Below are 23,209 nucleotides of genomic sequence, written 5' to 3'. Positions count from 1 at the left end.
TGCCGAAAGCCAGCCGACTGGCGCCCATGCTTCGGATGACAAGGCCAATCCGAGTGACCAGCCGCCGACTGGAAACCAGTCGGCGACAACTGAAACTGCAACAACCCGAGAGCCCCCAACTGGAAACCAGTCGGATGTAGGTCCTGATCAAGAAATCCCTGAAGTTGAAGCGCAAGCGACAGCTTCTCAAGGACCAGAAGCTGGTAATGACTCGATGATTGGGTCTCCAGATAAAGAGCAAGGATCACCTCGCACTCAGCCAGGCACATCTTCAGGTAACTCATCTTCTCAAGTGATGCCGTTCTGAATAACTCCAGCTTGTTCGTCTAATGTCTTGGGAATACATCAGGTCCACTAGGCGACGACGAAGAAGAAATTCTCCGCATAAAGGCAGCTAATGACTCTCGTCCTCCTATCTTACTCAAATGGTGGGACGAGAACTCTCAAGTTTCCGGCATTGTTATAAATCGCCAAAAAGAAGATGAGGAAGTGTGCCAGCTGAAGAAAGTACTTGGAGAAGCCACTCGCATTGTGAATGTAAGTCTTCTAGGTGACTGCCTTTGATGACTTTGTTTTCTCGTTAGCAAAACTAATCCATGAACCACCGTGCAGAGAATCCATCTTCGTAATGAAGCCAAGACTGCAACCTTAGAAAAGCTGGTTCCACACTTGGGAACTCTTGAAGCCGTTAGGGAACAGCTACACGAGGCCAAGGAGCATGCCAAGAAAACGGAGAAGGAATTAAGGGAGCGAATTGCACAGCTCCAGGACTCCAACTTCGAGCTGAGTGGTTCATCAAAAGGTAATCTCTAGATCTGTCCCATTTGTGCTGTCATAACTGGATCCTCAAACATTTGGACTTCAAACAGCGCAAGCCACCAGGATGGCTCAAATGGAGAAGCAAATAGAAGCCTTGAAAAAAAACAAAGCAGAACTGGCTGCGGAAAGGGACTCAGCCTTGAAGGAGGTTGAAGGTACTGCCAACTGACAATTTGAACTTTCCTCTCTTGAATGCAGCAGATTCTTATTATAAATGTGTTTTGTAGACCGTAAAATCAAATCTCAAGCTCAGTTTGATGTCCTGGTTGGTAAGATCAAGAAGCTTGAAGGAGCAAGAGACGAAGTCGCCAATGTCGCTACACCACTTGTCCAAGCTATGTTCCTTAATAACAGTGGTCCGAGTGCACTTGACGCAACCGAAATCTTTGACAAGCTGAGAGTTGCACCGGATGTATACTTCAAGAATATCAAGAAAGCTGGAAGTATGGGAGCTAGTATGGCATTGGCGATGACCAAATCCTTGTACCCGAGGATTGAAATTGATACCATTGATGGCTTTGCAGACGGGACAAGTGAAGAAGCTGCTCTTGATCTTATCAGTAATGCTCAAAGTGCGGCTGACAAGATTGCAAGTGATGTTGTAGAGCAATTCCACAACAACGACCTTCAGCCGAGCAATAATAACTCTGATGATGAAAGGACTGATTCTGACTGAGTATAAATGTAGCAAATGGAGGCTCAATTTGTACAATACTGGTGTATTTATGCTGTGCTTGATAGTTCTAACCAAGTCTTTGATTTCTTAAAAGCTTTTATCAAGCTTTGTTGAGCCTAAAACCCAAAGAAGCTATTAAAAACTTTCAGTCCTCGCAGACTATGTAGAAAAAATCAAACAAGGCAATGATAGACCAAGTAAGCAAATTAAATTGATAAAAAATCACACTCCATTATTATGATGATAGCCCCCGACTGACAACGGCAAGAAGAAAACTTGGTGTTGACAGTCAAAATAGGGAAATACAATGATAAGCTTAAGCATAGAAACGGCGAAGATGTTCAATATTCCAAGAGTTGTCGACGAGAGTACCGTCTTCGCGCTTGAGTCGATAGGAACCTGGCCGGGTAACTTCAGAGATGATAAACGGCCCCTCCCATAAAGGAGATAACTTGTGCCGATCTCGTGTAGTTTGAATTTTCCGCAAAACCAGGTCGCCGACTAAAAAGGCACGGGATCGAACATTGCGATTATGATAACGCCGCAACCCTTGTAAGTATCGAGCCGACCGAATCAAAGTTTGGTCAGGCCGCCGCTAGACTTCAACGAAGTAATTAACAGCAATCAGCAAGTGGCCTAATTGCCAACCTAGATGATGCGACATTCCAGCAGCAATTAAGTGGCCTCATCCTCCCAGCAGTAAGGATATGATTGGAGCAGTTTTTGCGAATTAGTCTTTTTATTCAAAACAAATTCTAGAAATGGACCACTAGCAAAACATTTTGCTGAAATGCATCATTCAAAATAGCACGAAGACGTGTATTTGGGAAGTTGGGAATATTAAAATAAAATCATTGTGGTCTGTCTGTAAGATACGTTGAAAAAGAGGCACACTAACTAGTACAAAGGATTATGCGTGACGAGCTGGATTATAATAAGCTAACATAAAATAAGCTGACATAAAATAAACTGTGAGTTGATTATATTTTTTATTATTGAAGGTATTTAGGGGTAGTGGGTCTTTAGTCACCCAATAATATAAAGAAATCTCCTCTAGAGGAGATTATTAGATTATATTAATCTGGCTTATCTATTATAATAACCTATCATAATAATCTACTTGTTTATTACAGTTACTCTTAACAATCCAGATTATAATAATGCTAATCTGAGTCTAGCTAACTCTCAGCCTCATGTATAGATATATCTATCTCCTAACTCAACATTTCCATTCGGCTCTCGCTCCTTTTCTTGGCGCTTATATTTTTCTTTTCACATCAAACTAGCTTCTCAAGCTGTTTAGCTACATAGAATTTTTTTTCCTCTGTACTCTCGGATTACTGATTTTCAGCTTGGACAAGTACTGCTTTTCTTGATCTTTTGCTTTACATGGAGGAATTATAGTTTTTCTCCATACTATCCCTAATAATCATATCTCATCTTCCAATAGGAGGGTATTACTATTGATTCTGCATCTCTCTTCTACCCGCTGCAACAATTTGAAGCTAGTAAACTGTTCAGTTTACAGGTCCCCTTGACTGTTACAGGTATGCATCGTTTCATCAAATTTGTACATATGATTTTCTTATTTACCTCAAGCCTCAAGGTGTGTTATACAACACAATTCCTAGATTTTCTATATGCATATGTCCACAGAAAAGATAATACTGGTCATATGTTTGTTTTTTACGTCTGGTTAAACAAACAATCCTAGAAAAACTATTATTATAGGCGGTCAATAATTCATTTGCACAAGTTTAGCTAACCAGCATGTAGAAATTAAATAATTTGTATTGGAGGATTCCACAACGGTATGTGGATATCAATTTCCAGTTCTATTAAGAACCCACCCACGGAAATGAATTTTCAACTTTTTGTTAATGTAGGCGAAAGAAAAACACATTTTACCAGGCAACTATACACTGTCACTGGTCGCAAATACGAAGTCACAGTGATTTCTTACACGAAATATGCATTTTATCAAAAGTCACAGGTCGCAAATCAGAAGTCACTAATACCTATTTCATATTACAAATATTTTAAAATGGAATTATCACCAATAACAAAGTTGTTGATCTCGGCCAGCTCTTTAGTTTTTAATATAGGGCATATCTCCCGCTGAGGCTGTTTGAAAACTTTTTTTAAAAAAACATTTTTAGAGTTGTTTCTATTTCTAGACACGGTTTGTTAGGTTAGCCGTCAGCACTAATCATTTATTCCGTTAGTTTTTCAGAGGTTCTCCCGTGGAAACAAGTTGCTTTAAAATATTAAATAAATCTATTTTTCAAGTTTCATATAATTAAAACTTACTTAATCCAGTGCTAATGATTTTCTCGTTTTTGTTCGCACTTCTCTCCGGATCAAACGTAGCTAATAGTGTAGACAGTTAGTTACAGGGTCTGCCTGTCAAAACCGTTACTCATTATTTGAAAATGCCAAAACTTTGAAAATTGATAGAAATTTGATTTTAAGTCCAGTATTAGTGAATCAAAGTTCTAGCTCTCAACAAGATCTATCTCTTTGAGACTGTATAGAGTCCAAATATTCGTTATAAGCTCTTAGATCTATATTTGGAAACAAATTTATGAATTTTTTGAATGCCCTTAAATGGAGATGTGTTCTGTAATATGTATTGAATTTGTAAAGCTCGATGAGATTCTACAACTTTATAACTTTACTGGTGATAATTTTTTATTTGATGTCATTTATCCTCCCAAATATGCTAAATGACATGAGGTAAGGTTATGAGAGGTAATCCTCTTTACCGCCCATGTGCATGCTTCACGTGAAAAATTGCGTGACTCGTTGTTTTGTGAAATGTGAATTATTTTATTGGTTTTTTTTTCATACAACATTTAAAAACTAGAAATACATTTTTCTCACGTGACTGGAATTTATCTGTACAAAATCGTTGATTTCTACTTGTCTTAGTCATAGGCGGTTGGCTAAACGCCTGTAGGAATAATGGGTTACCGTCTTACCGACCTCCTATACAATTTTTTTATGTACCAATCATTATTTCGACTATTCTTCCTGAACTGGAGCTAGGTTATACTAAAATGATAATTTATTTAACAGAAAATAGTAGTCACTATAAATTGATATGTTCCAAGTTGATAAAACTACATTCATTTTTGTTTTTTATTAAATTATACTCCTTGTATCCCAAATAAGGTTTAACCACTTTTTACTTATGTCTCATCATATAAGACAGGCAGGCATGCATACATTAATTATCACCTCTTAGTTCTTTAAATTTGGTTTACTTTAAATTCTCCACCATTAAACCCCCAATCACATTGTTTGCATGTATGGATGTGATCCAATCAAGGAGGTGATTAAATTCTTTCTTGTTCTTTGTGGTAGTAGTGGTTGAGCCTTATACTTTTAGATGGAGAGAATAAATATATACTATAGGCACCATTAGTTTTTTTTTGTCTGTACTATGTTCCACATTTTTCTGTAACTCTATGGACCGAATCGTCTTCACGCTTGAGTCGATATGAACCCGGCCGAGTAACTTCAGAGATGATGAAAGGTCCCTCCCATAAGGGAGATAACTTATGTCGACCCCGTGTAGTTTAAATCTTCCTCAAGACCATATCTCCGACTAGAAATGCACGTGATATGACATTGCGATTATGATAACGACTGAATTAATGTTGCCTCACGAGCTTCTTCCAATTGGTTGAGATCATCCACTCGGTCTTCCTCGTAGCGTTCCTCTTTAACATTGCGAAATCTCATGGACTCAAACTCCACTTCGCTTGGCAACATTGCTTCTACTCCGTAAACTAAGAAAAACGGCGACTAGCCCGTAGCCCGACTGGGCGTAGTGCGCAAAGACCAAAGTACTGACGGCAGCTGCTCAACCCATTTGCCAGCATAGGGACGCAGTCGGTTAAAAAACCGTGCCTTGATGCCTTGAAGTACCACACCATTGGCGTGTTCAACTTGACCATTGCTCATAGGATGCGCTACAGAAGCATAACATATCTTGATACTAAAGTCTTCACAAAAATCTTTAAAAACTCCACCAGTGAATTGGGTACCATTATCTGTAATGATTCGATTCGGCACCCCAAACCGATGCACAATGTTGATAAAGAAGTCTCGAGCTTTGTTGGCTGTAATAGTTACAACTGGTTTGGCTTCAATCCATTTGGAGAACTTATCAACAGCCACAAAAAGTTGATTAAATCCTCCGGTAGCCCTTTTGAAAGGACCAACCATGTCAAGCCCCCAAACCGCAAATGGCCAGGAAAGAGGGATGGTTTGCAACTCTTGGTCCGGCAAATGAATTTGCCTAGCAAAAAATTGACAACTTTCACACGTTCGCACAACCTTCTCGGCATCAGACACCGCTGTAGGCCAGAAAAAACCCTGTCGATATGCTTTGCCGACTATCGTTCGTGCTGCCGCATGATTTCCACAAATGACAGAATGAATATCTTACAACAATTGCCTACCTTCTTCTAGAGAAATATAGCAATGTAGGATTCCAGATGGACTCTTTTTGTATAAATCGGCCTCAATCATGACATAAAGCTTGTTGTGTCGAGAAATCCGCTCGGCTTCATTCTTGTCTTGAGGCAACTCTTGCTGAGTTAGAAATTTGATGATTGGCTCTCTCCAGTCGGCATCAATTACTCCTACTTCATTAGCCTCTCCATCTCCGACTTTATCCTTTCTTGATACTGTCAGCTCATAGAGATGCTCGACAAAAATATCAGAAGGAGCTGCTTCTCGTTTTGACCCAAAATTAGCTAATCTATCGGCTGCTTCATTGTTGTGTCTAAGCACATGAGTTAACTCTCGACCATCAAATTTATCTTCCAATTTGCGGACTTCTTGTCGATATGCAACCATATTGTCGTCGAGACAGGACCAATCTTTCATGACTTGATTGACAACCAACTATGAATCACCACGAACCACTAGATGTCAGATCCCTAGGGATACAACAATCTTCAGCACATGGAGTAACGTCTCATACTCTGCCACATTGTGGGATGCAGAAAAGTGTATCCACAGCACGTAGCTTAACCTTTCTCCAGTCGGAAAAATCAAAACGACCCCTGCTCCGGTGCCCGATAGTCTCTTTGACCCGTCAAAATGCATAGTCCAATACTCCAATTTCTCCACAGGTGTGTCTTCTTGACACTCGGTCCACTCGGCAACAAAATCTGCTAGTGCTTGAGATTTGATTGAAGTTCGCAGCTTGAAAGATAAATCCAAAGACATCAACTCCAAGGCCCACTTCGCAATACGTCCAGTTGCCTCTCGATTATGAAGTATGTCACCAAGTGGAAAAGATGTGAGCACCGTGATCGAGTGACTCTGAAAATAATGGGATAATTTCCTGACGGTAATTAAGACACCATATAATAATTTATGTACCTGGGGATATCTTATTTTGGAGTCGGCCAAGACCTCGCTAACGAAGTAAATTGGTCGTTGAACTTTTTGAACATGGCCGTCCTCTTCTCGCTTGACAACCAAAACCGTGCTTACCACTTGCGATGTTGCTGACACATAAAACAACAATGGCTCTTGCGGGTGTGGTGACGCTAGGATTGGTGGAGTTGAGAGAAATCTTTTGAAATCATTGAAGGCTTGCTGAGCTTCGGGTCCCCATTGTAAATTGTCAGTCTTCTTGAGCAGTTTGAAGAAGGGCATCCCTCGCTCGTCAAGTCTTGAAATAAACCGACTGAGCGCCGCCATGCATCCAGTTAGCTTCTGAACGTCTTTCTAGGAACTAGGCGGTTTCATGTTGAGGATGGCATTGATTTTCTCCGGGTTGGCTTGTATGCCCCTATGGGACATCATAAAGCCAAGCAGCTTCCCTGACGGTACTCCGAAGGTACACTTTTCAGGGTTCAACTTCATCCTGAAAGCACGGATGCTAGCAAAGGTTTCCTCCAAATCAGCAATTAAGTCATCCTTCTGCTTGGTCTTGATGACTACATCATCAACTACATCATCTGAGTTGAAAAACATCTCTGGATTATGTGTTGATAAGTTGCTCTAGCATTCTTCAATCAAAACGGCATGGTAATGTAGCAGTAAGCTCCAAATGGTGTGATGAATGAGGTCTTCGAGCAGTTGGATTCCTTCAACCTGATCTGGCGGTATCCCGAGTAGCAATCCAAAAATCTGAGTAACTCGCAGCCGGTTGTTGAGTCAACTACCTGGTCAATGCGAGGTAACCCAAAAGAATCTGTAGGATATGATTTGTTGAGATCTGTATAGTCAACACACATGCACTATTGTTCTATTTTCTTCCGAACTAAGACTGGGTTTGCCAGCCATTCGGGATGTAAGACTTCTTTGATGAAGCCTGCCGCTAACAGCTTGGTTAATTCTTCCTTGATTGCATCCTTCCTATCCTGAGCGAATCGGCGGAGTCGTTGCTTAATAGGTTTAGCATCGTCTTTGACATTTAAAGAGTGCTCAATCACCTCTCTAGGAATACTAGGCATATCAGATGGTTTCCACGCAAAAATATCTTTATTAGCTTAAAAAAAGGTGATGAGCGCGCTTTCCTATTTACAATCTAACTCGGCGCTTATTACAGCAATTTTAGATGGATTAGATGGATCAAGGGGGATCTTTTTGGTCTTGGCATCGCCTTCTCCGGAAAAGCTTGAAGGTTCATCACTGACAGATAGCAAGAGATTGCTACAATCGACAGGTCGACAACTAGAAGTAGGCATCTCTTGATCACCTGAAGGCAACTGGTGAGAGATCGCTACAACCGCTGGTCGACAACTAGTAGTAGGCATCCCTCGATCACATAAAAACAACCGAAAGGTGGCGAGAGATCGCTACAATCGGCTGGTCGTCAATCAGGAGTAGGCATCTGTCGATCACTTGAAGGCAACTGATAGGTGGCAAGAGATCCCTACAATCGGCTAGTTGACAACCATGAGTAGGCATCTCTCGACCACCTGAAAGGGTGCTAGTGTTGGCTATTATATGTGCATCTCATGTAGCCAGCATGACTCACATACCCAACTTATAGCATACCCGGATGTCCGTTCGCAATCATGTCAGGTGATCAAGCCGACAACGTTTGCGAGGAATTATCCGTTAACAACCTATTCTCAAATAGTGCAGCCGTGGCCTGCACTATACGTGAGATAAGTCGTTAATCTTTGCTGGTAGGATTGGTCCGACAACTCCGCATTTGTCGAGAATGTTCTCGATAATGAGTTGTACTCGACCACAACCTACTCTAGTGCTCAATTGTTTCTGAAAAATATTTTCTATAAGAAAAGACATATATGGCAGAGAATATCGAGTACGTACTAAAAAAAACTGCATGAATCTTCTAGTATTATCAGGATATAACTGGCAGATTCAGATTAAATATCGCGTACTATGTAAACGTAAACAAGCATGACTTATAACATGAACATAGCGAGCCCCCAATATTAGACCATAGTTAGTCTAGTATAGGAAACACTCGCACAATAGATATCGTATAAAAAACATGCTCTAGGTAAACAGAATAAGTTATGGATCTGACAATATCGCATCGAACTGAAAAATAGGTACATTAAATTGTTTATAAAATATTACGTACCTTTGTAGATAATTGCCATATGTATCTACGAAATTAGTAGATTAATTTAAAAAATCAATCTACCAATTACCTTGATGCGTAATCGTTCGACATCATATATATTTGAAATCTTCTGGTACGGTGCGTGCCTAGGACCTTTGGATGATCTCGATAGATCAAATGGTTGGCGATGACGATTCCGAGCTAGTTGGGGGGCGTACTCTGGCCGGGTCAGATCTCCCAAGGTGAAAGTCGTTGAAGTATCCCTCGTTGAAAAATCCACGGTGGCAATGACTTGATGAAGCTTTAGGTGACGAGGGTCCTGATACGTCATAGAACACACTTCGTTCGGGTCGTATACCCCTACAGCCAAAGTCGTCGAGTAATTTATTGTCGGAGAATCCATCTCTTGAACCTATCTCGCCGAAACCTTGAAGCACCAAAATCCCCTACCTGGCGCGCCACTGTCGATGTTGTAGATCACGACTACGGTATTTGCATAGTATGGGGATCGTTGGTGCCAGATTGTGCGCGAGATTGAGGTAAAAGATACGAAGACAAGGATTTTTATACAGGTCCGGGCCCCTTAACTAACAGGTAATAGCCCTACTTCTGTTGGTTGAAGCCAGTGTTGCTCTTATCCATCAGAGTCACACAAGTATAATATTTGGGATAGCCTATCCAGTTGTCGTCAACTCGGCGGCATGAACCAACACTCTTAGTCGACGACAGGGTAGTCTTCCTCCTCGAATATGGACTTGGCGAGATTAGAGATAGTGCTAGATCTCACTTGATAGCCCCCGCAGCAACATATTGGGTTTGTCTAGGTTCATCTTCGATGTCGTTATCTGGCGGCGTGTATTTGTGTCTATTCTGGCTGAGCGTGTTGATCTGTCTTGGCTTGTCTTGGTCCGTGTCCTCTCTCTCCTCCTAGGGGTCTTGTATTTATACCCACAGATATTCTCTTGTCCAAGTAGTACTAGAAAGACAAATATGGATGCGATCCAAGTAGTCCCTGTAGTTTCCATGTAGAACTATGCTTCTCCTCTCTTATCCGGAGCACATTCCGTATGCGAGGCATGATTCCGTATATGACTTGCTACATAGTGAGTCCTGCCGAGCATAACCCAAGACTATTGGGTATGTCTTACCCATAACACTGTAGTTTTGTACGAAGTTATTTTCATGTTTTTTCAACCTGCTAAGGCTACTTCATTGATACTTATGTAAGGGAAATCTTATTTTCTTTATAGTTTATAGAAAGATACTTTTCTGGAGCAGAACTGCAATGCACTGCAAACTCATTGTTTAGGAATCTGAGTATACATATGTTGCCCAGAGTGACTTACCTTGGAACATGTTATATCTGCAGGTGTGCATAATTAAAAATGGCACAAATTTTGGGTGGTCTAGTCAACATTGTTGTAACACCGATCTATAATGCTATATTCAAACATGCATTGTATCCATTCAAAGTTACCAGAAATGTGGAGAATCTCGAGAAGGCTACAAAGAAATTGATTGCTAAACGTGATGATGTTGAGAACAAGATTAGTAACGATGAGAGAAGCGGCATGAGAATAAAAAGTGAAGCAAGAAGATGGTTGGAGGACGTCAATACCACCATATCTGAAGAAGCGGATATTAATCAGAAATATGAAAGCAGGGGAATGACTTTCGGCGGATGCTCCATGAATTGCTGGTCAAACTACAAAATCAGCAAGCGTGCATCGCAGAAGCTCCTTGAAGTGAAGGAGCATTATATAGCTGATATGAGTGTCGTTGGAGATCAACCATCGCCAGAACCTGTTCAAAAGATCCCTATTCCCTGTGATCATGTAATGGACAATGATAACAATCTTCGTGAAGCTCTGGACTATATCAAGAACGATCCAGTTGGGATAATTGGGATATGGGGTGTAGGTGGAGTTGGCAAGACCCATCTCCTGAACAAGATCAACAATTCATTTCTTGGGGACTCTTCCTTTCATTCTATCATCTATGTTATTGCCTCTAAAGAGTGTTCTGTGCAGAAGATCCAAGCTGAGATTGTCAAGAAACTTAACCTACGGAAAGATGACGATGTAAAATTCCAAGCCCACATCATTTCTGAATTTCTCGACGGAAAAAATTTTCTGTTATTGTTGGATGACCTCTGGGAGAGGATTGATCTTCTGGAAGTTGGCATACCAACACTAGGAATTGAAAACAACCTCAAGAGGAAGGTGGTCCTCACAACAAGATCACAGGATGTATGTGGTCAAATGGAGGTGAGGAAACAGATAAAAGTTGCTTGTTTACGAGATGAGGAAGCATGGAAACTATTTCTGGAGAAGGTCGATGAAGAAACTCTCCCTTCCAGTTCTCTAATTGAACTTGCAAAACAAGTAGTGAAGGAACTCAAGGGCTTGCCATTGGCTCTTGTAACTGTCGGAAGGGCAATGTACGCCAAAAGGGACCCGGTGCTATGGGAGCATACCATTGATTACATGAAAGGGGCATGTCGTGATAAGGACGGTCCCCTCTCTATGGAAACTGTTTTCAGGCAACTTAAGTTCAGTTATGATAGTTTACGGAATGACACCCTGAAACGTTGTTTCTTGACTTGTGCATTGTGGCCAGAGGATGTGTTCATAGCTACAGATGAACTCGACCAATGTTGGATGGGCTTAGGTCTGGTGGACAAGGATGATATACAAAGTTCCTACAGAGAAGCATGTAACGTAAGAAGTGAACTTCAATCTGCCTGTTTGTTGGAGAGCTGGCATACTTCTCGTGTAATCACAATGCATGATGTGGTTCGTGACATGGCTCTATGGATCTGTTGCGGTTGCAGTGAAAAGAACGACAACTGGGTTGTCCATGCACAAGTTGGCAAAAATTTATCAAGAAGAACCATCCCATGGAGCAAAGCTGAATGCGTCTCCTTGATGTGGAATCGCATTGAAGAATTGCCTCCCATGGATTCAAATTATTTTCCCGCAAAACTCAGGACATTATGTCTTCAAGGCAATCGTTTGGATGGAAGGATAGTTGAAACTCTTAAGAATTTCACTGCACTCACATATCTGGATTTATGCTCGAATTCCCTCACTAACATACCAGGGGAGATATGTGCCTTGGCCAATTTGGAGTATCTCGATTTGGGATATAATTCAGGAATATGCGAAGTCCCCACCTGCTTTAGAGAACTCAGTAAGCTCAAATTCTTGTATCTGTCATGCACTAACGTATGGAGAATTCCAGAGGATGTCATATCTAGCCTTAAAGCACTGCAGGTCATAGACTTGACGCCAAAACCCAAACCTTGGAATCGGTACGGTAACAGAGAAAACCACGCGGATCATATGCCTTCAGTAGTACTAATCCAAGAGTTAACCAAACTAAGTAAGTTAAAAGCAGTTGGCATTACTGTTGAAAGTGTTTCTAGTTATGAAGCACTTAAGGAATATCCTAACCTACCTATTAGGAGACTTGTTCTAAATATAGAGGAACGAGAGTCAGTGTTCTATCTACTGACTGGTCCTTTGTCAGATCACTTGGCTCAAATGACCTTACATAAGTTGGAAATTTATCGCAGCAGCATGGAGGAAATAATAATAGAGAGACACGAGAGTGGTGGCCATTTGGAACAAAACTATAGTTTTGACGCTCTGAATCAGCTGGACTTACAATTTTTGGAAAACCTGAAAGTTATTACGTGGAAAGGAATACGTCCGGAATTGCTTTTCCATAGGCTCACCGTTCTGTATACCATTGACTGCGACCAGCTGGAAGATATCTCGTGGGCGCTGCATTTACCTTTTCTGGAAGAACTATGGGTGCAAGGTTGTGGCAAGATGAGACATGCCATTCGGAACATATCAAAGCAAGAGAGCTCAATGCAATCGATTGATACATTCCCGCGCCTCGTTTCTATGCTATTTGCAAATAACGATGGGTTGGTCAGCATATGTGATTCAGATGTGACATTCCCATCCCTAAAGAGCCTGAGGGTCACAAATTGTGAAAATCTTAAGAGGCTTCCTTTTCGGCGGCAGCAGAGCTTGCCACCCAAGTTGCAGGTTATATACTCCGATAGTGTTGAATGGTGGGATAATCTTGAATGGGAAGAAGAAGGTATCAGACCAATGCTGGAGCCCCTTCTTAAAATCGTGTCATAATGATTACGCTGAGCAGTCCTGTGATGTGTTTCATCCATGGTTAGTATCTCCCCCCGTCTCTCTCCATCTTGTACATATGCTACAAATTATCGCAGAACAAGTTGTTGTAATTAGGGACTTGAGACGCGACCCCCGCGTCGTTCTCGCGCGGGCGGCTCGGGGGCGAAACCCTAGCCGCCCACGCCGCCACACCCTCATCCCCCTCCTCCACCTCGCCGCCGCTGGAACTCGCCGGCGGCAAAGCCGGCGGCGTGCCGAGAAGGCGGCGGCGTGGCCCAAACGGCTCGGCGGAACCGGCCCCTGCGCGAGTAGGACGGAGAACGCCGACGATGGCGCGGCCGGAGGTGGAGACGGCGGTTCGACTTGGGGCGGCGGATCCGGCGCCCCTATGGCCGGATCTGGCTTCCCCACCCACGGATCCGGTCGGCGCGGTGAGCGGCGCGACGGAGGCGGAGTGGGCGGCGAGCGGCGCGTGCGTGCCCTGCCGGCGCGGCGCGCGGCGTGGGCGTGCCCTGCCGGCGCGGCGGGCGGCGAGACGGGCAGCGCGACGGACGCGGTGTGGGCGGCGGGGGGCGCGACGCGGGCCCTGGCCAGCGCGGCGGCGACGCGGGTTGGGGTTGCTGCGGCGACGGCGCCTGCTCCTGCTCTGCCTCGTGCCCCCGCCCGGTGTCGTTGTCGGATGGCGTGTAGGAGGAAGGCGAGGCCAGCGGGCAGGGCGAGGCGGCGGCCGGTGGTGTGCGAGGTGGTGCTGGCCAGACACGCGGCCTTGGCCCAATGGCCGGTGGCGTGAGACTGTGGAGCTGGTGCGCGAGGAGCAAGTCGGCGGTGGTGACCGGGTCATCAGGTGGCTGGCTGCCATTGGTGACCTCAGTGGCTTTCGGCAGCACGCAGGAAGCGGTTTGGCAGTGAAGAGTTCATCCTCTGTATTGCCAGCTTGACCTGCGGGGTGGTAGACTGAGCTTGGGTGTTGAAGGGATGGCATGGTGGTCCGGCGATGGTCGTTGTGCAGGATAGTTGTGTGGGGTTTTGATGGGAAACCGCTGGCGAAAGCCTTGCCAGGCCATGGGCCAGCATGACGACGGCGACGCCATTTGGCGCCGTTCCCCTCCTTGGAGGTGTCGTCCTGGCGTTGACCCCTCATAACACCAAGAACCCTCTGCGCGCAATGGTAGCCTTGGTGGACTCCTGCAATGTCCCCGAAGCTCTTCAGGTCTAGGGTGTTTGACGAGGCCTCACTTCCTTGGCTTCGTTCCTTGCTACAGCGGGTGTTCATCACTCTTATCTGGTTACTGTGGGGTAGTGTCGGAGCTGCTTTGCTGGGGACGAAGCTTGGCAACGATGACACACTGCAATCTCTTTATAGGATTGCTGATGCTAGCTGTGTGTAGGAGTGGTTCCTTGGTAGCTTGGGCTGATGTCCTTCGTGGGTGTCGTTCTTGTTTGTTCATTTTGGCGTTAGGATAGCATCGCATTGAAGTCGAAGCTGTTGTGTCACTTGGGTGGCAAGCTTGGCAACGATAACATGTGTAGGCTGCCGTGTCATCTCAATTGGCAAGCTTGGCCGATGCCTTGTGTCGGGCTCTGTCGTGGTAGCTTAGGATAGGTTAGCTGTTGGTGTGGTGTTGTAGTTGTGGTTTTCGCTCAGTTTTCCCTAATTAACTGAGCACTGTAAGGTTTGATCCCGTTTTCTCCTCAAAATAGGATATCTTCTTCTTAATATAAAACGTCGGCAATGGCCTGACCGTTCGAAAAAAAAAGTTGTTGTAATTAAGTAATTAATTAGGATAGTTAAGGACACCTACCATGATTGGCACAATGAGGGCACATCAGACTTTCTTAGTTGCGTGTGCCGTATATTTGATATGCACAAAACTAGGATGTGCCACACGGATTGTTAAGTACGTGCTACTATGTGTTTTAGAGAAAGAATGTCATATCTTTGTAATTTGATCTGTTTGTCAGTACTAGTACAAGATGACAAATACCATTGTGCATTTGTGCTTGACGTGCATACATTCAGAACTAACAAAATCATTATGTACATTTATTTTTCTAAACAACAAGGGGTTTCATTTTAGCTGAAAAAGCTACATGCTCAATGCGGTTATGAACAGGGAAAGACAGTTCAATTTTTTTTTTTACCTCTCAAGTAGTAGAGAGACGTATATACCTCTCGAAGAAACTTAACCTTTTAATTTTTATCATCTTGGTTAAAAACAAAAAATGTTTGAACTCATCAAAACATAAGCCAACATTGAACAAAATTTATTTGTATGGGCGTGTGTGAATAGAAGAAGAATACACGTCAGGTGTCTGATGACTATTCTTAAAATTAGAAAGGTAGCCCGCGCATTCGCGTGGGCATGTATCGTATGTTCCGCTTGAGACACTTAAAGGAGAGGAATATTAACCGGAAAACACGTGCCATACTTTAGAAGTATGCTTGCTTCAGAAATTTTCTTGTTGGCATTGCTGAGATAATTTTCTAACCTATTAGTGTTGTTCTAATTATCTAAGGCAATTATTATGCAATGGTTAATGCAATAGTTGTTTCAAAGTTTATAGCACTTCACAAATGGCAAAAGATCATTTTCCTTGCTCAGATTATTTGAGCACATTACTTTTAAAAAGCTCATGAAGCAATCAGATTGTTTTATCTATCTGGTCTTTATGTAGCGGCTTGGACTATTCAAATGTGAGTCAGTTCTTTTGTTTATATAGTGTATATCTAATTTAGTTATTGATGGGTGTTCTCAAACTATTTCATATTTTTTATAGCAATTCAGATAACATGTAACGGGGCAGTGATGTTTCTCCCTCTAAATAATTATGTACTGGCTTGGACTATCCATATTCGAGCTATTTGTTTCTTAGGTACTATATATCCAATTTAGTTATTCATGTTTGAGAAATAATATTGGTGCAACAAGTGTAGTTGAAATATTTTGTAGCTTTTTATGGCAATTTGGACAACATGTAAAATGGCAGGTGTTGTCCATCGATAAAAAAATATTATTTCATACTTGAATTTATAATTTGTGTTTCAACACCATTAATTTTGCTTTAGCTATCTATATTTATGGAATAATATATAGAATGACATAGTATATATTGATAGTTTTTATCGTATTTCGTTGCTATTTGGATGACATGTAAAATGCATGGATCGACTATTTCTGAGTGATATATTTCTAATATAGAAAAGTATAGGCATATGGACCTTCAATTATTCATCTAATTATAAATAGAAAAATAGTTATAATAGAAATTAGACATGTACCTTAAAATTTATTGTCGTTTTAAAATGTACAACTATTTATTGTGCTTCTCTTCTAGTTTGATAGCTAAATAATTGAAAGGGGGAGAGGAAATAGATCCGTCGATAATGGTTGAAAAATAGATGTAATTTACATGGAAGCTGATGGTATGTGGTTTCACTTTTATTCGTTGGATCTTTTCTAATTTTGAAAACATGGCGCGTTATGATTTAAGAGTGTTTTATAGGGCGTTTAACATATCTTTATTATTATTATTATTATGTAGAATGATTTAAGATGATATAATACATATTGATTTTTTAAAATATTTGATTGTAATTTGGTTATAATGCTGATAGGGGGTCTATGTTGTATTTTAATTCTGACATGTGGTGATTTATAGTACTTTTGAGGATATTTAATGAACAATTAATGGAATTTTATTACGTAGAATGATTTAAGATGATATAATGCATATTGTCAATTTTTTTAGTGTTCCATTCATATGTAGTTACTATGCAAAGGATAGGATCGGGGTATCTATGACGTATTTCAAATTTCACAAAGTAACATATATGTAATATAGATCTTGAATTATTTATTTAATTATAAATAAAGTAACAATTAATATATATATATATATAATTGATCATTTAGCTATGTAACTATTAATTTTTTAATATATTTTGTTGTTAATTTGAAAATAGTAGAGGAGATAATTGAATGGGAGTTGAGAGGAGGGAAGGGAGATGGCAGTACATGAATATGGCAGGATGAGGTAGTGCATCAATTTGTTTTTTTCTTCAAATGTATTTATTGGGACACTGGTAGAGGAAGCGGGGGAAATATTTGTAAATGGATGTGCTGTTTCAGTTATTTAAACCTAATAAAGGGAGTGATTGTTAGCACTATTTTGACTGAGAAAGGCCTAAAAAGACTATAGCCCTTCTTTGTTTAAGGTTAGGCTTATTGGTTTAGGCTTTTATGTTAGTTTACTGGCTTATATGATTTATAGCCTAAGGGTTGAATGTCTATCTCACATAAGCCAAACAAGAACTTCTCCAACTTAGCTATTAGATTTTGGCTTAATTGTAACACCCCAGGTAACCACGTACCTAGAGTGCCACACCAAAAAACACTCAAACCACTAACTTCCAAAATTATTAGAAATTTTGGCAGAGTCTCCCCTATAAATACAGACATCCACAACAGGCAATTATAAGTTGAACTAATAGCAATATCATTCCCATAATACGATCCATCCTTATAATCCATGGGGAAGAAACTATTAGAAATCTAAAAGATTATTACAAGACCAAACCAGGATATAATTTAAGTGTCATTATGGACCTAAGCAATATAGTTTGATAGTGTTCAAGTAGATGTGTATATAGGGGTGCTACTTCCCGCCCATACATGTCGGTCTCAATGCGTACCTAAAACCAAATAAAACACAAGAGTGAGCATAAAATACTCAGCAAGTACAGTATGGAACTAGAAAACACATATACACATCATTGACAATAAAGCATGAACATAAGGCTTTCTTTCTTTGATAGGAAACACATTTTCAAACACCAAGTCAAAGAAGATAGTAGTTCCCATCCCGGGCTGGCATGAATTGAAATAGTAGTTTCCATCCCGGACAATAGTGAATACATCCTAGCATTTGCCGGCAAAGCCGAGTAAGCGTGATCAGCGCTTACCCACAGGAACTTGAATAAAGAACCAAATTGCATTCCCATGACTACGCATGGTACTTGAATAATTGAAACCAGAATCAAAGAACCAAATTGAAACACATCCATGGCAACCAGGGAACTTGAATTATTTAAACAGAACCAGAATCAATATTATTAAAACAAGAATAACATCGTACGCATAAGATCAACTTGAAATCTAAATGGCGTGAACAATAATATGAACATAAGCAGTTACTTATCACGTTGAAATATATCAGAAATAAATAGATAGAGTAAACAATCCATGAATCACACAATTAGTTCGTCATGCAGTTGCCTCCAACAAAGGATTGGTATCATGCACGATCTGATGCACCACCACCTAATCACAAACAAAACCTTAGCAAACACATATTCAAACATGCGTGTAAAATAATGAAAAAGGTGAACCTACTGCCCCATCCTATCAAAACTCAATAACTAGGAACGCCGCTTGGACTATACACAAAACTGCTGCTTCAAACCTTTATATCTTGAAATATGAAAAGGCTATGACTGAAAATGTATACATTTTGAAAATCTACAGAACAATACCTACAACTTTCATGTAGAAAGCATATTTTTATTCTACCATTTAAATCGACTAATATGCGCTTGAAAGCAGGCTTCAGAATCTGTCTAGAATTTCAGACTGTCCACACTAAAACAACCATAACTGGAGTTCTACTTGCCCAATCAGGGTGTACTTTACCAATATGGAAAGCTAAGAAAAACCTCTACAACTTTGTCTAAAGGCGGCCTGGCTGATTCCACTGTTTAACCCCTCCAAAAACAGTTCAATCTACTAGTATCCAGATTATGACAAAAAACAACAGTCATACTAAAAAAATTATATCTCCTAAACCACTTGAGATAAAATCACGCCCTTTGGCTAGAAGATATATCCAAACATTATCTACAACTTCCTAGTTATACACTTTCACAGAAAATAACATTTAGAGCCCCGAAACATCGAAATACTGAAACACTGCAAATCTGCCCACATGCAGAACTGCAACAAACCGAACCACAACTACCCAAACTCCTTCTCTAGCCTTCCCTAACTACAAATTAATGCACTAAAGCCATGCTAGAACAACTGATACAACAAGGAGATAAGTCTCACCTATAGTTTCTTTAGAGAACTTGTGAGGAGACAATACGGGAGACTCCGGTCTAACCCCTCCTTCTACTCCTCTCCTCCTCCTCGTTCCGTTTTTCTACTTCGCTTCTTGATCCAAGCTATGAAGGTGGAGATCTAGGGAGAGCAATTTGCTGTAGATGGAAGGAAGGGAGGAAGGAGGCGCGGGCCAGGGTGAGGGGTGGCGGCACTATGAGGGGAGGTGGATTCGGTTCCTCTCTCTAGGTTTTAGGGGGAGAACTAATGGGCTGGGTTTATGGGCCTTCTCATGTTGGCCCACTTCTAAAAATATTTTTCTTTTATTTATTTCTGTTAACATCTTTATTTTAACAAGTCAACCCAAACTAAAAAAACCTAAATATCTTTTAATATACGGGGTATTATATTAATAGTGTTAGAGTGGTTTATGGCTTAAAAAAACAAACGAAAACACTGATTGTTTGTTTAGGCCCGGATTTTTTTCTTATAAGTTTGCTTATAAGCCTAAACAAAGAGGGTCATAATATGGTTGCTGTGATAATTTTTAAACTAAAATATAATTAATATGTGACACAATATTTTTTTAATAAATAAAATAGATGTTCCATGTTTTATATAGTCATCTATAAAGATCGATCCGAAAGGCCTAAAAGAGTATAATATGGTTCTATGTGATAATTTTTAAATTAAAATATAATTAATATGTTAATATTAGAGATAAGATGGATGTGCCACGTTTTAAATAGTCATCTATAACTATAACGATATAACGATAAGAATAAATAGTTTGTTTTTCTATATCTTATTCGTATGTACCTATGTACGTACGTATTTTTTCTGTCAATTAGTGTATGTGTTTTTTTTTGCCTTTTTCTTGGGTACATACGGATATATGCATTTTTTTCCTTTTTTCTTGCAGCTTTTTTTTTTATCCGCTGCAGGAGAGGTGGAAGAAAAGCGTACGTACACAAATGGCTCGATGGGTGGGGAGTGGGGATTAGTAGGTTGATGGGCTTATTAGGCCCGTTATTTTCAATTTTAATTATTATATATATGGTATAAAAAGGAGGAGGAAAAAATATAGTACGTACTCCCTCCGTACTCGTAGAGGAAGTCGTTTAGGACAATGTTTATAATTAAGTCAAACCTTAGGAATATAAATCATGAATAACTCTCAAGTTATTGAGTTTGGAAATGTAAAAATTATATGAATAGATTTATCTTGAAAAATAGTTTCATAAAAGTATACATATATCACTTTTCAATAAATAATTTTATAGAAACATGAAGTCAAAGTTGTGTTTTGGAGACCGTGTCGCTGTCCTAAACGGCTTTCTTTACGAGTACGGAGGAAGTACACTGCTACGGAGGGATCGTACTATACGTAAGTTGGACGGAGGGAGATTTTGTTTCCTCGTAAAGATAAAAATCTAACCATTCAAAACTAATGAACTAATGGGTCCACCAATTTAAATAAAAATCGACGGTTAGATTTTTTTATTTTATTAGAGTGACCTGTGGTGACTTGAGAGTGTTTATATGATGACACATGGCAGCTTAAGCATTTGTAGGAAATTTAATAGACTTTAGCATATAATAATAGATAGATTACGGTTACGTGTCAGGAAGAACCCACCTACAATAATTCCAGATATACCTTGTTCTAGCTGTAGATATTACACGCCGTATATGCTATGCAATTTTTAAGTGACGATGAGACTTGAACGATTCAATACTTGGGATGTGTTTTAGTTGCTGCTGTTGTCGTATGTCAATCTTCTATAACTACCTCTTTCTAAAAACCAGGTTCAGTTCCATGCCAATTCCGATCAAAATACGTTAATTCCATGAAACCAACCGGCTTACAGATAAAGTGCAGAGTCCAATCGAGATTATGTTGCATATGCAACCAATTCTACTACGAATCCTGATTGATGTGGTTTCTTCATACACAAGGAGATACGCAACGTATTCCGCTTAGATACCTAGCCGAATTCGTGAAATAAATAGAGACCACTAACTAACCTGATTGCCGCGCGCAATCACCTTTAATTACAGCCTTCCAGGAGGAGAGGAATTAACCTTTCTTCTCCATCAATCTCAGCGTCGTCCGTGTTCGACCGATCAATGGCGGCACCCGCAGCACCGCAGGAGACCAACGCCGCGGCCGGTGAGATGGTCACGCTGATCAGCTCGGACGGAGCTCGCTTCGAGGTGCCGGAGGCGGCGGTGAGGCTGTCGCAGACGGTGCTCGACGAGATGAAGAAGGACGACTACAACGCCATCAACGGCATCCCTCTCCCCAACGTCGCCGGCGACGTCCTCGCCAAGGTGGTCGAGTACTGCACCAAGCACGCCTCCGCCGCCGCCGCCGCCATCAACGCCGACACGGCGAAGACGAGCAAGGAGGAGGAGGAGCTGATGATGAAGAGCTTCGACGACGAGTTCATCCTGGTGGACAACCACATGCTGTACAGCTTGCTCACGGCGGCGGACGCCATGCGCATCCAGGGGCTGATGGACCTGGCATGCCAGCGATTGGCGGACATGATCAAGGGCAAGACGTCGGAGCAGATGAGGCAGACGTTGGGGATCACCAACGACTTCACGCCGGAGGAAGAAGAGGAGTTTCGCCGGGAGGACGAGGAACAATGGCTCTGATCCTATTCTTACATGTATTAGATCGATGAGCAACTTTAAGTATATGCAGTTATGCACCATGTCTTAGTTAATTACCGGTTAGGTAGTAGTATTAGTTAATTACAGTCTATGCAGGTTCGTTCATAATATGTTCAACGTTAGATGTAAAGGAACTAATTAGTGCTATAAGTTGTTACTATATTTTTCTATACTGCAATGCGAGGGACGGTGTCACGTACTCACGTCTCCAACGGGATCGCTCGCCCCTTTTCCATTGCAATTCTCAAGCTGTCACATTGGATAAAACCGCAATCAATACTGCCTAAGGACCTAATCGCAGACAATACTGCCTAAGGACCTAACCGCTGTCAATACTATCCAAGGACCCATAGTGTCTTAGTTTTGTACATTAAGGGATCTCATATATCTAGTTTTTGGGTTCACGGACGATTTTATAACTTGGTGACAACATAAGAGACGTCATGCGAACTTTTTCCAAAGTGCACACAACTCGTGATCGTTAATGAAAAAATTAAAAATCTTAAGGCTTCGATTCATCCGTCGTTTGAGTTCGAGTCCTTAAAAAAACCCCAAGTTAGATCTCCAAATCAATAAATTAACAAGACAACAAAAACAACACAAAAAGGCAAATTTAATCTAGAGCTCATGAATTTCATCGCCAAGAAACCTAATCCCCATCGTATGATGATTACAAATCAACATCCCAATTCACAAAATCCTCAAAATAGTCACAAATCAAAATTGCCGCCACGCTGGAGAGAACCACCGTCGGCTCCACGTCGGGGAGGTGAGTGGGCAGCCAGGGAGGGGAGGGCAGCTGCTGCCCCCACGCCGAGGAGGGGAGCAGCCGCTGCCACTGCCACGCCGAGGAGGGGGGAATAGCAGCCGCTGTTGGCTCCACGTCAGGGAGGTGAGGGGGCAACTGTAGGATCGAATCACAAGAACTAAGCCAACCAGAGGGGGGTGAATGGTTGGTATATCCAAAAACCGAAAACTTTTAGCGAAAATAAAAGTTACCCTCGAAATCGACGGAAGTCGGTCTGACTGAGATTGATCTGCCGGTCTGACCGAGTGGAAGCCGCCGGTTTGACCGCCGTGTGCCCGCCGGTCGGACCGCCGCGATGCCGCCGGTCTGACCGCCGGTGCGCCGCCGGTTAGACCGCCGAAACCCGGTGAAACACAAATCGAAGAACTCTTAAAGTGGATGACGACTTTATTACTTCTC

General features: G+C 41.5%; 1 protein-coding gene across 4 annotated transcripts; it reads left to right on the top strand.

The window, feature by feature from the left end:
- The first annotated feature begins 2,694 nt into the window (after positions 1–2,694).
- LOC4346585 (SKP1-like protein 5) lies at positions 2,695–22,201 on the top strand. 4 transcript variants are annotated; one of them, XM_015756599.3, is made up of 4 exons: positions 2,695–2,855; positions 2,946–3,042; positions 10,435–13,264; positions 21,428–22,201. In XM_015756599.3, the coding sequence occupies exon 3, from the start codon at positions 10,451–10,453 to the stop codon at positions 13,223–13,225; it is 2,775 nt and encodes a 924-aa protein (XP_015612085.1). In that variant the 5' UTR covers positions 2,695–2,855; positions 2,946–3,042; positions 10,435–10,450; the 3' UTR covers positions 13,226–13,264; positions 21,428–22,201. The 4 variants fall into 3 exon arrangements, with proteins under 4 accessions (XP_015612085.1, XP_066160253.1, XP_015612090.1 ...); XM_015756604.2 differs by having other exon boundaries at positions 21,382–22,201; XM_066304155.1 differs by lacking the exon at positions 21,428–22,201 and having other exon boundaries at positions 10,435–15,173.
- The last annotated feature ends 1,008 nt before the right edge of the window (positions 22,202–23,209 follow it).

This window comes from Oryza sativa, chromosome 9 (genome assembly GCF_034140825.1).
Source record: "Oryza sativa Japonica Group chromosome 9, ASM3414082v1".
NCBI lineage: Eukaryota > Viridiplantae > Streptophyta > Magnoliopsida > Poales > Poaceae > Oryza > Oryza sativa.
This window is presented reverse-complemented; position numbering and strand designations above follow the sequence as displayed.